This window comes from Python bivittatus, unplaced genomic scaffold, assembly GCF_059951505.1.
Source record: "Python bivittatus isolate LINGU-HERP-01145 unplaced genomic scaffold, Pbiv_v1 ctg000690_np1212, whole genome shotgun sequence".
Classification (NCBI taxonomy): domain Eukaryota; kingdom Metazoa; phylum Chordata; class Lepidosauria; order Squamata; family Pythonidae; genus Python; species Python bivittatus.
In genome coordinates, this window is record NW_028277096.1 from 15,603,902 (window position 1) to 15,622,746 (window position 18,845).

The 18,845-nt window shown below is 41.3% G+C and overlaps 1 protein-coding gene across 3 annotated transcripts in view; it reads right to left on the reverse strand.

The window, feature by feature from the left end:
- Positions 1-18,845, reverse strand: part of RAP1GAP2 (RAP1 GTPase activating protein 2) — a 198,624-nt gene that overhangs the window by 61,299 nt on the left and 118,480 nt on the right. Inside the window, exon 1 of one of the 3 annotated variants that reach the window (XM_088152164.1) lies at positions 4,705-4,877. The exons of the other annotated variants lie outside the window; for them this stretch is intronic. Within the exon in view, the coding sequence (XP_088008290.1) occupies positions 4,705-4,845 (141 nt within the window). The 5' untranslated portion in view covers positions 4,846-4,877. Of the gene's footprint in view, positions 1-4,704; positions 4,878-18,845 lie in introns of those variants that run through there. 3 annotated transcript variants of the gene reach the window in all.

Below are 18,845 nucleotides of genomic sequence, written 5' to 3' on the forward strand. Positions count from 1 at the left end.
CACAATGCCATCATATATCCTTTTTAAAAAGGCATCAGATCCACCACTACTCGTTTTGGATATGAAAGAAGGTTTTGATGACAGATTAACAAGGAATAAAAGGGCCTGTTGTGATGGCCATTTGGAGGAGGAAGAGTACATTTATATTTGATTGTCTGCTCTCAATTTTGCATTTTCAAATGGAAACCTGTCTGTCAGTCAGAGATGTCCACAGGATCAGATGATTTTGTCAAAATGAAAAAGCAGCAATTGTGCCATCACAATGCACGCTCCAGCCCCTTTCATACATGCATGTGATGTAACAATGCACATAAAAGGGGGTGGAGCTTACCTCATGATGATGCAATACTGCCTTTTGTCACCCTTCGACAGCACCTGTGGATACCTCTGCTGCCATCTGAAATTTGCACTTGTCTGAATCTGAACCTGGCACTCCCTGATCTTAGTCCAACATCTGGATTTCAACACCATGCTAAAGTCCATTTCCATAGCCAAAGCACAGCAGTAACAGACTTAAATGTCAAACTTCGCCATTCCTGAAAATCTGAAACCTGACCTTCTCCGCATTTAACTTCTTAAGTTTCAGTGGAGACAAAGGTACAACTGTAACTCTTATCAAGAGGCGGCAGTTGGTGACATTTCCAATGTTCTTCTGCAAAAGAGAGGGAATGGCTTGCCAAAACACATGCTGAACAAAAGAGGAGTCCTCAGAATTACTCTACATCCTTAGATTCACATAAGGTAAAAAGAATTCCCTAACCAGTTTCTGTTTCTAAATTCAGACAGGCGGCATTGATGTGAATGCTGACATTACCAAAAAAAAAAATAGAAGACGACGACATGATTTATGAGATTAAAATGTTGATTTCACATACACACATATGTACACACATCCCCACATTTATACCTTCCTGGGCTGTTTACACAGCAACAAAATCTCTTCCCATATGTTCTTGGGAAGCTATTAAACTGTATTTTTCACTCACTTGGAAGACAACCCCTTCCCTTGTTTCATTTTCAAATTTATATAAGTTTACAGCGCCAGCATTCATGCTAGGCCAGTGTTGTCCAAACGTGGCCACTTTAAGATGAGTGGACTTCAACTCCCAGAATTCCCCAGCCAGCCATGCTGGCTGGGGAATTCTGGGAGTTGAAGTCCACTCATCTTAAAGTGGCCACGTTTGGACAACACTCTGCTAGGCAAAGAATTTCTCATTCATTTTTCCTTAATTCTCAATTTCACAAAGAAGAAATTGCTTTTGGAGTTTCTAGGAAAAAGAGGAGTACTACATAAATAAGTAAATAAATTTCAATGAAATTCTCACAGGTGGAATGTGGAATCCTTGCATTGATCGATCGATCGATTGATTTTACAGGGCTGCTCCAATCACAACTAACACTTAGTGCCCTACAATTCCTCCTCCATATTTTAGATTAAAACAAAACAAAACAAAATGCAGCCCACAAATTAAAACAGTAACATCACAATAGAAGACCCTGGAGATGGTTGCAGTCCACCCACCCATCCAATTAAAACTGTTCATTTAAGTGAATAATTTAAACATTTCCATCAGTAGAGGGAGAAACATCTCTTTCAACCTCACAGGAAGTCAGTCCTTCAAGGTAGACCAGACTAGGAAACCAAAGTCCTGCACGCAAATACTACTTTTATTATAAGGTTACAGTAACAGAATTGAAAATATACTTCCCCTCCCTCCTTTTAACTTAGTGGGAACTAGGGAGGGTCTTGTCCGAGATGCTTACTCAAATTACATCTCTGTCCCAGACTCAATTTTCTTTTATCTGACCATTGACTTGTTTGTGGCTCTTCCTCCTGTTCCTCAAGGTTATTCCTTCTTCCCATTACATTGAGTTTGTTTGAACAACAAAGTCTTTCTAAAGGCTAAACAAAGAAGGAGATCTTAAAATATCCCAGGGATGCTGTTCCAAAGGAGGGGGCACACTTCTGCAGCCCTTTTAGATGGCACTCCCTGAGGACATGGAGAGAGCCTGCCCCTTTTGACCTTCTTGGGTGGACAAATGTTATGGAAAGAAGGCAGTTCTGCAGATATCCAAGCTCTGAACTATGAAGCGCTTTAAAGGTAACAACCAGCACCTTGAATTGCACCTGGAAGCCAACCACAAACCCAGTGTTTGTCAACCTTAGCAACTTTAAGATATGTGGACTTCAACTCCCATAATTCCCCAGCCATGGGAATTAAAGTTGCTAAGGTTGAGAAACACTGCACTAACCAATGCACCTCCCAAAACAGTGGTGTCGTATGGGAACAACGAGAAGCACCCATGACTTAGATTGCTGCATCCTGGATCTGCTGTAGAATGGAGAAGTGTAATAGTCTGTGGGAATGACCTTGGGAGACAGGAGGGAGAGCTGCAGACTGGACAACTGGCATGTAAAAGACATCTCAGCCCACAGGAGAAGGGCGGGCTTTGGAAACATTTCAGAAGGGATCCTCCCTAGTTTCCGGAGAGTAAAAGGAAAAGGAGAAATACTTTCAGTCTTGCTAGATTCTGTTAATGTAACCTTACAATAAAGATAGAGCTAGTACTCCTGGTTGTGCTTTTTGTCTGGACTACCTCACAGGGCTAACAAGGAGGATGGTCTAGGTATCATCATGCTATAATCTCTCCCCTTCCCTTGATCCTCAGGTTAGTGGCAGGAGTCAGAGTGAGTTCTTCTGCTTTCTGTTCTCAGAACAAAGCTTGAGAGAGCTACCTGATACTGTAGTGAACTCTCAAAAGGTCTTCTCCCCCCTACAAGAGGCACCTGTTTCTCTGTCAATTTCAGGATGCTTGAGAATTCCTTTCAAATTTCCTTAGAATCATATACTCATAAGGTTAGGATGGATCTTGGAGATCTTCTAGTCTGAGCCTCCCTAGAGCAGGAATCTTCATACTTCCCAGACAAATGGCTGTCCAACCTTTGTTTGAAGGCTCCAGTAATGGAACACCACTTCAGGAACCAGGCTACTCTACAGCTTAATAGTTTTCAGAGTCAGGAAATCCCTCCTTATTTCAAGTTTGGCTCTCTCTATATAAAGCTTCCACCCACTGGTTCTTATCCTACCCTCAGGAGTTATGGAGAATAAGTCTACACCCTCTTCCACATGACAGCCCTTCAAGTATTGGAAGACTGCTATCGTGTCTCCTTTGAGCCTTTTCTTCTTTAGTCTAAACCAGTGTTGTCCAAACCTGGCCACTTTAAGATGAGTGGACTTCAACTCCCAGAATTCCCCAGCCATTCTGGGAATTGAAGTCCACTCATCTTAAAGTGGCCAAGTTTGGACAACACTGGTCTAAACATATACAGTTTTTTTACCTGTTCTTCATAGGATTTGGGTTCCAAGCCTCTCTGATCTTTGTCGCTCTGCTCTGCATCCTTTCTAGCTCCTCAGCATCCTTCTTGTATTGTGGTGACCAGAACTAGAGAGAGTTTTCCAAGTGCAGGCTGACGAGTGCAGCATACAGCAGAACCATTACTTCCAGTGATAGCTCTTCAGGGTGATTTTTTTAACTGTCTTGATTGCTAGAAGGGAGGGAGGGAGGGGGTACTGCTGCTGCTGTTTTATGTTATGTATCTTCCATAATGTGAAGTCCCTCTGGCTAGCTGTCTACTGTTCCTAAACTGAAATTTTAAAAATGAAAGATGTTTCTAGTGTCTTCCCTTGGGAAGCCTAGGGAAATAGGAACCACAAAAAAAGAGGACTGTGCCATGAAAGACAGGTTATTCACTCACACCCCTTGGCTACTTCATAACTGCATATGAACAAGAACGCTATCCATAAGAATTTCATCCCAATTCTTGTGTCCTTTGACAGAGTTTTCTAAAACCCATTCTCTTTCCTCAGGTTGAACGAGAACTGGCTGAAAACGTAGAGCACATTTGCTGCAGACAACTGGTTTTAGCCCCAAGCTACCACGTTCACTAGGAGTTATACTATATCTATGGCTAAATGACAGAGAAGATAAATTTAACACAAAGTTTATCAATGGAAAGATCTTTTTTAGGAATTCCCTCATTAGTTTCATGCAGACGGAATGTCAGATCTTGAGTAAATGGCATGAAAGTAAATGGCAGGAAGAACAAGTTCCAGCAGAACAAGAAAGCTTAGCTTAGTGCAGAGACACGGCCCTCTCCTGAATCACCACTTATTTCCAAAACAGAATTGCATCTATATCAAGGACTCAGCATGACTTAGCTTTTTAAAAAGTTCCTGGTTGCAAGGCATTCTTTACACACAACAAACCTTTATAGTGATGGTGCCAATGTGCTCGTATTTTTATTCATGGGAAGATGCAATCTGAAGGAGTTTAAAACAGCTGTGGCCCTCCACATAATGACTCCACATAAGTCCCATTTTCCCTGATCGATGGCTGGGGAGGATGAGAGCTGGAGTTCAGGGATGCTTGAAGAGTACACAGAGCAGGAATGACTCCTGTCTCAGAAGAGATTAGATAAGTAGATTCAATCAACCTGGAGAGAGGTGCTCAGAAGTTCTACAGTGTTCTTCAGCGCTCATCGGCCACATCTAGCACAGCCTCCAGAACGATGCCTGGCTTAGAAAGTGGCTAATTTTTACCTGCTTAATATGAAAACCTTCACTGTTTAGCAGAAGGTCAATCTGGTTTACAGTGGACCTTGAGACCAACATGTTGCACATATCTCCCTTCTCCCTTACTCACCAGAATGTTACTCAAGAGATCCATCATTTTCTGTATAACTTGCTCCTTCCAGCAAGCTAAGAGCGAGCTACAGGCATCCAAGAACCCTGCTTGTCTTCTGGGGGAATTTCTCTGAATCCAGAGGTGGGTCTGGCCACCCATATAGTCAGTGCTTTCGACTTCTCCTCCAACCACCTTTGGTTAATATTTCCCTCAGTAACACATTGCAGGCTGGCAGTTTTACAGGTGGAGTGGGCGTGGCGAATTCACCAGGCAGGGCACCCAAAACAGGTTGTGCAGGAAATATGCTTTTAATATTTCAAGCGAAGAAGCAAAGAGAAGTTGCTTTTTTTTTTTTTTCCTTTTGGTGACTCTCCAGAGTTTGGAAGTAGATCAAAGGCATCTCATTGTATAAGAGTCATGTTAATGTGGAAGGCAAACATACCGGAGAACTGCGTGCATGTATGTGACTGTGCATTTGTGTTCAAGAGAGATGGAGAGAGTGAGAGACAAAAAGACCAATCACAATTTTAATAAAAGTGTCAGAAGCAAGAGGTTATTAATTAGCAGGTTTGTCACCTGTCTCCTATTTCAAGGAGCTGTTCCTGATTTAGCATTAAAATGAAGTGTTCCTTTCCAAATTAATAAGGAATGTAATTCGTTCCCGTTTTTCCGTATCAGGAGATACGAAGCATTAGTGAAAAATGCAGCTTGAACTTAACATGCCAGAAAACACAGGGTTTTTTTACTTTTAATGCCACATTTCAAGAGTGCCAATGCATTTTAATAGGCTAGCATTGAGTCGACCACCAAAATCAGAGAGACAATTAACTGTCATGACAATGGAAGTCCGTAAAGGCCTTAGCTACGCCTTTAATCTGAATGCTATTCAAGGGCTCTGGAAACAGAAAGGCAGTATATAAATGCAGCAATTAGATACATTTAATGAAGTGCAATATATTTTAATAATGCACTGCTCCTTGTTCTGCCACAGGCAATATGTCATTTTATTGAATTTTTACAAGGTGTTCCTTATTCTGGAGCAGGTGGTAAATCTATTAATTAGAATGGGAGAACGGAAGGACGGTGAGCAACGTCGTGCTCCGAGATACCCAAGTGAGAATCTGAAAATAAACCTACTGATGACACCATGGAAGTAAGTGGGTCTATATTATTCATTTTCATTTCGTCTCATTTTTTTATTATTAGTTTGTTCATTTATTGTCAGGCAGGGCAGACCAGCTGTGGGAGGTGCCAATCACGGGATGCCCACCTCAGCATGTCTGTAGACCCCATCCCACACTTTTTTTTAATGGCCAACTTGTGAAATCTTGCAATATTTTGGGGTGAACCTGCTGCCTTTTTCTTTTCTCTTTCTCTCTCTCTTTTCACACTCAAAACATCGTCCCAAATCACATGATGGCATCCAGTGCCTGAACAGAAAGCACCAACCCCCTGAGCTCGAGCAAAGTGCCTGTTCCAGAAACTCTTAACAGTAGGGCAACCTTTCCAGCAACAGAAACTGGGACTAGTCCCAAGTTCCAACTTTTGTCAATACTGCATATAAGGAACGGCCGGAGGACATACCCTCCAGATTTTGGTATGTTTGACCCCCCCCACACAAAATTCCAGGCTGCTCCCTAATGTTTAGCTTACATAAACATAAAATAGTGCCAATTTACCCTGGCATTTGGAAGCTCACAATTTTTAAAAACCGTGTAAGAGACTTGCCTGATTTCCCCTTTAGTGTCCTTCATGGGAAAAAGAACACAATGGCTTTTTTTAAGCAGACAAAAAGTGTATCTTCTACAAAGAATCAAAGCTCTTTTGCACAGAGAGAGATGTATTTAGCAACCTATTCATCTATTTCCTCTAGAATTTATTTCAATTAGACTGTTGAAAGCTAGGTGTAAATTGATGTTTTAATATTGATCATTTTTCTCAGTGGATTAAATTGCCTCAATCCAAATCAATCTAGCTTGTTATTCAAAAGTTAAATACAGTACTTCTCCACTAATTTGGGGGGAATCACTGATTACAGGAGAGTAAAAATATAGGGAACACCAATGTGCAAATAGTAAAAAAACACGTTTCTCTACCAAAATAGTTCATTATAAACCAGTGATGCAACTAAAACTGAATATTGGAACTGAAATTCGTGGTCCCTTTTAATTAATCTTACACTCCCCAAATGATACCCCCAGACATGTCAGATGAGGACAGTACTACTTCTCATTATAGTATAATTTTCTTCCCATTATGTTTAAAGCATCTTTTTATCATATTATATTTATATTAATGTTACTTTTCTTAGCTAGTTAAGAAAATTAACTAGTTAAGAAAATTAGCTAATGTTAGTAGTCAAGGGGTTATTAGCCAGAAAGGTACTATGTGAAATAGTGGAAGGTATTTATTTCATTATTTTTATTTCACTGCTATGTATCTATTATTCCATTCAATGAAAGAACAGTTTTTATTTTCAAGTAATAATACAGCCATCTAAATCCTCTTGCCTGCTGAAGACCATAAAGTCCACATTCAAAAAGGAGCTGATTGCATCATCGCTATAAACTGATACTCCAACATAATTTCTCTGCCTGGCTGAACAGTTCCCTCCGTGTAGTTATTTCCAACAATAGCAATACTTATCTACATTAGGAGAACAAGTGCTGTAAAATTTAAAGCCCAGAATCAAGAATTGTTTGACAAGGTGGAAGGGAGGGATGAAGGGAGGGAGGGAGAGAGGGGATTACCTTTACATCTGTCATACCCAGCATATAATTGAAAATGCAAGTCAATTAACCAACACTTACATCGACTAAACTTTGCAGCTTTACTCAACTGCCAGACAACAGTGAATGTTAAAGATAAGAACTTCTTTTGTTTTCAAGGTCTTCTGTGTTGCTTTCAATAGCAACCCGCCTCTTTTGTGCTGGAGAAACAAAATTACATCTTCTCCATCTCCGTCTAATGCTACCTTTCTTCCTCTCAAGGCCAACCGGCGCTAATGTATTGGGATTATGTTTGCAGATGTTTTCAATGCATAAAATGCAGCAGGACAGGGCCCGGCTCACATAGCTGATTCTACAGTTGTGTTGTTTAAACTTCTGGGAGCTGATTTATTACATTTTGATCCCATTCTTCTTGCAGGGTTTCCCCATAGGATAAATGATGCATAAGAACCTGAGCAAACCCGGCCTGAGGTCAACCAATGAATTTTCTTACTCAGGGAGGATCTGAATGTAGTTCTCCCCATGAAACTAGGTTCTCACAACATGCTGAGCCCTAAATTAATTAACCAACCCTATTTTAGTCCAGTGTGTTAAGCAGAACTAAGCATGGGTGATTAGTTTGTGTTTCAAGGTCTTGAAGAAATCTGGGCAACCATGTTAATTAAATAAACTATGGTTTAGTTAACTATGGATGTACGTTTGTTGTACAAACATTACCTGAAATCTGATCAGTAGACCACAGTAGTTCTCATCTTTGTTCTCACTGGATTTAGGAGGGCTACGTGTCTGACCTACTGAGAGCAATCTTCCATTTGAAGGACTCTCAACTGACCAACCTCAGTGGGAAACATTTTGTGTCTGAAGGGCTATTAGAGGAAAGTGTTCTATTTTAAGGGCTGCCTTGGGACAGTTCTCTATTATTATTATACTGAAATCTTGACTTAACAGACCAAAGAGGGCACAGAGTAACCATTCTTCCTGGCTATGCATTAAACTACAGAGTTCATCATCACTGTTATGTCATTTGCATGATAACGTCATTTGCATCAATTTACATCATTTGCGATTATTATGCATATGGTGCAAACTGACACAGTTAAAGTCCCTTCATCGTTTGGCTCAGGATGCAAATAACACAAATAATGCAAATGGTATCAGTCACTTCGGAAATACGGTCTGTTGCATGCAAAGACCGTCACATCATGATAAAGCAAAGTATTTGGTGGAACTGAGGTTTCACCATATACGTATACGTATTTATTTATGCAACATGATATACTGCCTCACTGAAACATTTATTCAAAATTCAATAAAAACAGAATAAAATATATAATAAATGCCAGTGAAATAAATTCAAATGATATAATTATGTAATTAAAAATAAAACGGATTCACCCCAAAAAGGGGTGTATGTGGAAAGGGATGGGGAATATGGAAGTAATATCAGAAAGGTGTGGGAGAAGAGGTAATTTGTCAGCAGATTCCTAAAAGCTGCTACAGTCAGTGCCTCCCAAACACCTGGAATGACATTGCTCCAGAGCACGGGTGTCACCATAGAGAATGCCCACACACTGACTAGCACTTGTCGTACACCAGCAGGACCTGGTGAGGGTTCTGCATGGACATCTGCAAGAAGAGTTGAGGGCCCTCACAGACACCACGTCATCACTGGCATGACGACATCATGATGCATGTGATGTCACTGGGGCTTGTCCCTGATGCCTTTGTTCCTCTGATGATCTCAGAGACACACCAGGTCTATAATGGAGAAGGCGATTTTGTCTGCCTGGCCACAGTCCTCTGCAGGAGCATCCACAGCAAGCTGAGTTTTTGTCAGAATGTGCTTTGTAATGTCACCATGCAAAAGATGCCTCTTATATACTTGCATGCAAGCTGTGACATAAGTACAAAGGGACAAAAGTGACCTCACAATGCACGTTTCATCATTCCCATCCCCCACGGATGCCCAGGATCCTCACAGTGCTTTCTTTGAAGGCATCTTCTATTCGAACAGCTATCCAGTTCCAACAAAAACAGAATGATTTAGGTTGCCCATCACCACATAATGCCTGTTACAGGACTGAAAAAGCAGGCATAGAAGTCACACGGTTCTAGCTTCCCTAATGCCTTCCAAAACTCCAGATATGACAATGTTATGCAGAGTTGCATCTCTAAACATCGGTCATTTTAGAAGACCAGGATCCAAGAAAAGTAGAGCAGAACGCGGGGCAAAGTAAACACAGTAAGTACAGCATCTGCAGATTAGGAAGAAACCTGTGACCCTAGACTTCAACAGCCAGCATCTACACCTGGTCAACGTGAGGGTTTCTCAGAATAATTCAACAGCATCTGAAGGCCATCAGTTCTCTATCTCTGGGGCAGATAAGGGTGGGATCAAAGTATCCTTGACAGAGAAATAATAAAGATCCTTATTTCCAAGAGTCTAGATTTCATTCCATCTTATTTAACAAGGGAATCCAGGCTGCTATAGTGGTCGCAAGGTTGGGATGAAATAAAGGAGATAAAATTCAAGTCATTCTGTTATGCCACTTTATCATGTCATATCAATCCAACCAATTGTGGGTTTTTTCAATAAACCATAGCTAAGCAAATCAAGGGCTAGTAATGATATTTGAACCCAGGTCTTGACCTTGGAACAGTCCCTCCCCCTCAGGCCAACCTACCAGACAAGGTAGATCTTCTGGGGATAAAATTAGGAGTCCCAGATGTACAGCCTTGAGTTCATGGAGGAAAGGGAGAATATAAGTCAATGAATCAATAATAATGATGATTGGAATAACCACCATGCTGATGGGAAGACAAGAAGGCGGGGGAAGAGAAGGAAGAAAAGTGTGGACTACCAATATCTTTCTAAGCTAACTTTGTTCTTTTAGAACATCTAGCTTAAAAGACCGTGGCATAAATCTGGCTCGATCACACAGTCATATGGCACCATCTTGACTTCTTTGACACCTCTGTAGACACCCCTGCTCCCCATGGAAAAGATCCTAAAATCCCCTCTTTGCAACATGACAGTAGGCTATTAATCTCCTTTTCACCTGATTATATAGCCTTATTCAAGTGTGAGAAGAATCAGCAATAAGGAAGGCCATTCCAGCTGGCAAGCAGCAGCTGAAGTTGAGAACACTCTTTAATAAAATCAGCCTGAGTTCCTAAATTGGCAGTCCCCTGCCACGAGCCCTCCAAGTGAACTGCAGTGTTCAGAATTCCTGGCTAGCAGTATCATGGACTGTAATCAATGATAGAAGAAAGACTCAATGGCTACTCTTAGCTTCCCTGGAGAAGAAGAGAACAACATGAAGTCCTAAAGAGTAAGCAGTTGAAAGGGATAAGAGCAGTATTTCTCAGACAGTGGCATTTGTACCACAGGAGGGATGTGGGGCACAGAACAAGTCACCAAAACTTTAATTAAATCTTCAAAAGTTACCATTAGTGATAAGTATAATCTCAGGATGCCTGTAAACATGTCAACATCCTTCTTGGCAAATGGGGATTTCTTGTTTTTATCTTGATGGCACCAATGTTCTTTGAGAGCATAATCAGTGGGACATGAAAAGGCTGAAAACTTCTAAGCTAGTCTGAAGCTCCCTTGAATGGTAGAAGATGCTGCCATACCACCAGTATCAAATTGCATTTTTAGCTGTCAGTCAAAAGTACCAAGGCCTTGGGACAAATGCCACTGTTTTCCAATGTCCCATAGAATCATGGAACTCTAGAGTTGGGACTCCAAGGATCGTCTAATCCAACCCTCTGTGACATTCAAGAAAACTCAATTGAACCATTCATGGCAGGAGGCTGTCCAGCCTTGTCTTAAAATCCTCCAGAGATGGAGGACCCATAACTAGCATAGTGAGACCATTTTGCTGCTGTACAGATCTTACCATCACAAAGTTTTTCCTTAAATATTTTCCTTATATTTCCCCATGCATATGAATCTTTGGAAGCTAATGTAAAATAGGCTGTTATTTCTCTTTTGAACACCTCACATGAGACACATCTCCCCTACTTAGAAAGATACCTTGCCCTTTGTCTCAATGCTCACAACGTTTTCTTGTGCCATCACTGTAGGGCACCCCATTTTTATCCTTTACTCAAATGTGAGTGTCTGCTAAGTTATCTTGTCATATTCTGGATGCTTTATGTGAAGGCCTAGCTCTCTTAACAAGTCTATAATGCTGAGAAAGGTGAAAGGAAAGAGAAGAGAATGTCTAGTAGCAGGGTGGATAGACTTGATTACAGCAGCAATGGGTACACCCTCAGAAGACCTGATGGGCCATGCTGAGGACTGATCACCCAACCCACCTCAAAGAGCTGTTGTTGTGGGGAAATAATAGGGCAGAGCACTATGTACATTATGTGGTCAACGTGATGGCACATAATCAATCAATCAATCAATTAGCCTGCTCATAACTGTATTATTATTTAGGTTCTTTCACCACTGGAAGACTTAGAGGACCAGGCTGGGGTTCATCCGGGGGATAATCTATCTACATGGTCTTAATGGCACATAAACAATAACATCACCAATCCATGCACACAAACATTTGCCTTGATCCTTCCAAACACTACAGGCTGCATATTTAAATAAACAAATATTAATGAAAACCACTTGAATGGGTAATATTCCGCTGGTGGGCATGGAATGATCTTAAAATGCATGAGGAACAATAAAAAGCCAAACCACAGCTCACTGAGCGAGTTTGGTTCCCCCTTTGGTAGATCATTACAGTTTCGGTTTTCTGTCAAAAACACAATTAAAGCAAAGTGCATCAACTTCAGATTCTGGGGATTCTACCTTGGGATTAATTTGGGGAGTTTGTTTGTCTTCTGTTTTTAAAGAGATCTCATAATAACATGCAGAGACACTCACCACTCATTCAGCATCAACTCATACAATTAAAATCTCATCAGGGAGTTTCTGGAAAAAAAAGTCTGTAATTGGATTGAAGGAAGAAACGTGGGGAAAACTCTTAGGAACTGAAGAGGAACATCATACTTATGCACACATAAGCATAGCGCATAATTTGAATAAATGCTAAATATTATTGTTTGCTTTCTATTTCTCTGCCTCCTCAGTGAAGTGACAAAAACAGTCCTGACAATCCCAGCCCCAAAATAAGGCCGACAGAAAACTTCTAGCATTATGCAATCATTTGCACACAAATAAACACAGGTCACAATTAGTCAGAGGTTTTTACACTGACAGTGTTACGGAAGGTCAGGAATCATTGGGGAACAAACTGTACACAAATAAAAGCATATATATTTCCATGCACAAGATTTTCTTGCAGAACCCCTGAGTGAGCAGGAAGTGGTGTACATGGTTTTTCTTTCGAAATTAATTATGAGAAGGGACCAGAAACTTAGTTTTCTTTTTTTCTCCCCAAAGGAAGTAGAATTTTCTTGGAGGGCAGGATCTGGAATATTCCTGGGGCTAGGAAAAGACACCATCTTTGTGGCTGTTTCCTTTTGGTCTTTTCCCTACTTCTGAGATGATGTTCTATCCACTGGATGAGATGAGACAAAGGGTCTGTCTTTAGACATGCATTCAGTCCACCTTCCTTTTCTCAAACTCTCAGACCAAAGACATGTGGAAGTTACATCTGTCAAACCCTCATTTATGAGTTTTTTATGTGACTTCCAGCTCCCTTCCTGGGGGTCAATATAAGATGACATATAGGCAAGCTGAGTGAAAGCCAGTTTGGTGTAATGGTTAAAGACACCAGCATAGAAACCGGGAGACCATGACTTCTAGTCCTGCTTTAGACACAAAACCAGCTGGGTGACCTTGGGCTGGTCCCTCTCCCTCAGCCCAACCCACCTCATGGAGCTCTTGTTGTGGGGAAATAATAGGGTAGAGCATTATGTACATGACCTTAAGTTGCACAAAATAAAGGTGGAGTATAAATCTAGTAAAGGAATAATAATAAGGCACTAAGCTAGAAGGCTCTAATGCTGGGAAAGGTAGAAGGAAAGAAAAGAAGAGAACAATCAGCAGAAGGTGGCTGGACTCAGTTACAGTGTGATGAGTGCACTGTTGGAAGACTTGAAAGACCATTTCATCATGGAGAAAATCTATCTACTACATGGTTGCTAAGAGTTGTCAACAACGTGATGGCACATAATCAAAGGGCTAGCAACCAAGAGGCTGTGAGTGTGTCCTGCCTTAGGCATGAAGCCAGCTAGGTGACCTTGGGCCAATCACTTTCTCTCCACCCTAGGAAGAAGACAAGGGCAAACCACTTCCAAAAATGTCAAGAAAAGTGCAGGGACCTCTCCATGGAGTTGTCAGGAGTCAAGACTACCTTGAGGGTCAAATATACATAAAGGCAAGCTGACGAGGATATGACAGAAAAAAAGATGCTGCCAGGCTATATTTGGCACATGGCTAAGTGCGAGTGCAAGAAGCCTGTGTGAAAGGTATTTGCTTCTTGTTCACTCGGAGCCTTGACTCCAACTCATTGAAATGCATTATTTCCATGGAAGAGACGTGGAGCGGGAGGAAATCTTTCTACCCTCTCGAGATCATATCTGGCTTTATAACCCTCAGTTCTAAGTCCTCTTATTTGGTTTCCTGCATGTACTAAAAAGATCACAAGCCTTTTTTTTTTTCCTCGCAAGGGGGTGTTTCCAAACTCAGATGAATTCCCTGTAAAAATATGTTTATATATATTTTTATATTAATAATGACAGTTTTATTTTTCAATAATGACTGTTTTTATGTATGTATTGTTTTAATTAACTGTTATTTGCCGCCCAGAGTCCCTCTTGGTGAGATGGGCAGCCATATAAATTTGATAAATAAATACATGCATACATACATAAATAATAAATTAATAAATAAAATTTAGCTTCACGTTTATCACTCCTTCTATTGCTGATCTCCAGGGTCTCAGGAGGGGCATTTTTCATTATCTGGGAAAAAATTTCATCCCCACATGTGGCACCAAGAAGATTTACAGAGGTGCAAAGAAGACAAAGGGAGGGGTGGGGAGGCCCTAATCCATGCGTGGGATTTTTCCAAATAATCCAATAAGGACCAAGCATTCTCCATGGCTTTTGAAATTAGGACTGACAGTTGTTAGGCAGGGGAGAAGAAAAAAATTAGATGAGAGAACAAGCAGAATGGACTATTCCAGAAAAGAGCAATTCTGATTGCAGGGGGTCTGCAGGGTAAGGTCAAACAAGTCAAGATGGCAACTGTGATGATGCAATTGAAGTCCCGCAGAGTTTCAATCACAGCCACTATCTTGACTTGTTTGAGCATAGGTTGTAGACACCCCACCCTGATAGACTGATGAACTAATAACACAAAGGCGTATATTTACTTCACCCAATATGGCTTACTCCGATTCTGAAAGAGAAGGCCACTGCACTGCAACATTATGTTTCAGCCTAATCCCACATGAAAGGGTCTATCATGTTGGGTTAGAAAGAAATACATAAACCAAAAAAGAGCCTCAAAGCTCTTTCTCTGGAGAGCTGTTCCATATTCAATAATTCCACTGTAAAAACTGAGTTTTCTTCACTGAAACTCAAGGATGATATTGCTTTTTGCCTGTCCTTGCCAGCAGAACCCACCAATTAAAAACTGAGCTTTCCAAAGGTAGTTATCTTCTGGTTGAGCACTTGTGTAATTTGGCACCATTTTGCCTTCAAAAACTTGTACAACTAGTTTGCTAAGTCCTTCTCTTCTCTCAGGACTCATTCCATTAGGGCAGTGTGTCCCAATCTGGGCAACTTTAAGATGTGTGGACTTCAATTCCCAGAAGTCTTAGCAATGGCCATACTGGCTGGGGAATTCTGGGAGTTGAAGTCCACACATCTTAAAATTGTTGAGGTTGAGAAACACTGATCTAAAACATTAGGAAGGCCCCAGGTTGTATTGAACCCTACAGGATGACTTTTCAAGAATTCCATGCCATGAATAACTCCCAGTAATGAAAAAAAGCAAAACTATATAGCAAGCACAATCCAGTTGCCCTGCAGCTAAACCAAACCTGAGTTAAAATTCTGTACCAATATTCATTGTTTATCCAGGAATGGAATGGAAACTTCCTCCCCTCCTGAAATATTTTGAGACGAAAAGAAATAGGTCTTGAATTCCATCTTGATCACAGAAGATGACAGCCCTAAGCTGACCTTGGCTGGTCTAGGAAAAAGCTCAGCAAGGTTGAACATGGCTAGTATTTGGATAGAAGATCACCATGAAAAATCCCAGGGCTGTAGGCTAGCCTGGGAAATAAAACGAAATATCTGGAAAAAAGCCCTGGCAAACCACTTCCACGTTCTGCCAAGAAAATTATGTGAATGTACAATGAAGTCACTTGACTCAATGAGGTCTGAGCCCAGCAAGATGGCAGCACTTACCAACCTTGGTTGATCTTGAAAGATTAAGCAAAGTTTCACCTGGTTGGTTGAATGGGAGACCACTAGGGAATCCCAGAGCTGTGGGGTACACTGGTAAGCCAAAAAACATCCCAGATGGCAGTGACCAGACACTTCTGTACTGTCCACCAGATCACACACAGGTGCATCCACATGGCCACCATGAGCAGGGTTTTATTTAAGAGAGTCTATCTTTTACCACCATATTGGGTGACCACTGCTGGCCACTCCATGTCATGTGACCATACTTGAAGTAGCCTTCACACTCAGCCTAACACTAGGCAGAACAGGAATCATCAACGGAGGCATCTAATTTCATGCTGCTGTATGTTTTCTGGCGACTCAAAAATGGGCAGAAATACTTCAACTCAACAATGGGGAAGGGCCCTAAGGAAAAAAATCCCAGCACCTATTTGAACAGAGTCAAGGACTTCTTGACTCCAAAGAGGCACTTTTCAACTGCTCTCTCACTTACCAGCAGGAATAAAATCTTAGGATATGGGGAAGAAGAAGAGAAGTCCGTTACCAACCAGACTTGAGAAACATTGCTGTTAGTTTTACCACTTAATGCCCAACAGCCTCCATGTCCGGAGAACCAGGAAGAGCCAAGTTGTATACACTCTGTGCACTGCTAGGTCATTTCAATCCATGATGCAACTGTGAATGAAACACTCCCATAAAAAAGCATCTGCAACAGATGAAAAAGCTGGGGAAAGCTAGCTAGGGGGAAGACAATGCCATTCTCTCAATGCCCTGGTTCCTTATAAGTTAACCACTCCCTGAGCATCTAGGTCATCATTATGATCTTCCCTACCACCACCATCACCAGAAGCAGCTTGTCCTCATCAACTGTGAACAACAAGTCTTGATTCCATTCATCTCAGTACAAATGGCACAAATAGAGAACAGCCTGGCTTGGTGTCTGTGTCTGAATGCTATTGCAATCACCAAATCATTTCCTTAAAAAAAAAAAAAAAAAGGTTAAGTCTTCCAGACTTTCCATGAGAGCAACAGGGTGCTGGTGTCCTTTTTCCATTCAGAGTCATTTAAGGCAGAACAACCTTGATCAGTGAGAGCTATTTTGGTTAATGAAATGGCCAAGTCAGTGGAGCAGAAAGTCCTGTCAAGCATTAGCTGAGCTCCACACGCACACACGCAAAACTATAAAAAGAGAAATCTGGGGACTTCATACTGGTAAAATAATTTTGCTATGAAAACGAGGCTCCCAATATCCCAGCAATGATGAAAAAGGCTTTGCAAAGAGTTAAGCTACTGGAGTTGCATAGAGGGGGAAGTCCAGCAGACTGAGTCCCCTTGCAAGGCAGTTGGGTGCATTGGATAAAACATTTCCAGTATCCTCCACGATTGCATCTTGAAGTTTCTAAGGTTTGATTCCAGACATTCCAGAAGCAGGGCATAGGGAGGAAGAAGAGAAACCCCTTATCATCTGGATGTGATAAATTTTACTATTAGTTTTCCCACTTAATGTCCAACAGCCTCCATCTGTGGAGAACCAGGAAGAGTCAACCCATATACACCCTGTGCACTTGTAGATCATTTCAATCAATGATGCAGTGTAGCTGCAAGTGAAATACATGCAAAAACATTGTAAGAGAACAGAAGGCCCTGTGCTCTTTGCTCGGTGGACTGAGTGGAAGAGTCACGGAACCAGACTTCCAGGAGAAATCTGAAACCTGAAGGACGCAGCTGGGAAAGAGCAATAAAACAGGGAAAAACTGGAATTCCTCCAGTACATGTACTCACTGACATGAGCAAGAAACTCAGGATGAGTAATTCTGATTTCCAGACCCTTCTCCCCTCTCCCTTGTTGGGAACTGTACCATTTTCAGATCGAACTTCATGAATACCGCCATCTGTGTGCTAGCAGGTGCTATTTTGCTCTTTCGTTCTTTCCCTGTTGACTGTTAAGACTGCTCAGAGCAAGACTGCATACATACCAAGCTAACACCCAACTCACCTCCAGCTACTTCTACAGCTCTCCTCCCATCAGATATTTCTAAAGTATACTTCCTTCCTGCTCCATCAAAAACACGCTTCCGATATTGATCACATGCCAGGGAGTGGAAGCATCTGATCAAGGGGCCACAAATGTCCCTTGTCTTAACCTCTTGGTCCTGCCCTTAATTTTATTCAAGAGTAGTGTGAAAGAGCTTGAAGGAAGAGAAACAAGGCATGGATTCAGATTTGTGGTATTCAAGAAGCAGCAAAATGGGATGGAGAAATGGAAGGAAGGAAAATTTCTTGGCAGGTCTCAGTTAAGATTTTTTGCAGCATCAGAAAGTCCCACAAGGCCTGGATCTCCAGGTACAGACTTAGAGTCTCACAGCTGGGAAGCAATTCAATAGTTAAAAATAATTTAAAAATAATCCAGTAGAAGTCAAGTCCTTCTAAGTGAAGCCTTCCAGTAGAAATCCAGTCCTTGTTCTCCTCCTTCACCATTTCTCCATTCTGGAGAAATGAAGATGCTCAGTGTGATTCAAGCATCACTGTTCAAAACTCCTTGGCTGGGTTCACACAACAGACTTGTGAGAGACTGTGGAGAACTTGAGAAAAGAAGGGAACAGAATACAAACAATCAAGAGATAGAAAGCAAATTAATTGACATAAATTCCCCAGCTGGCTGGGTAATTCTGGGAGTTGAAGCCCATACATCTTAAAGTTGCCAAGTTTGAAAAACACTGCTATAAATGATGCTGAGAAATGTTTATTACAGTTTCCAAGATTCTGTATTTACCCCAGACTAACATTAAAGATACTGGGACTGAAATCTGTCTGGTTCTTGCTTCCTTGATCTTGTCTAGCTGCGTGAATCTTGACAATCCTAAATCCTAAACAAAATGCACACAAGGTGTTCCAAACAGTTAAATCAAAGGATGGCTTAGCGTGATGGCTCAAGTCATCCAACATCCCTGGGTTCCCATAACACTAAGCCACAAGCTACTCAACTCCACTTTGCCTGGTTTAGTATGTTGTCTGAAACCAGCCAATTCAAGGAAAGAA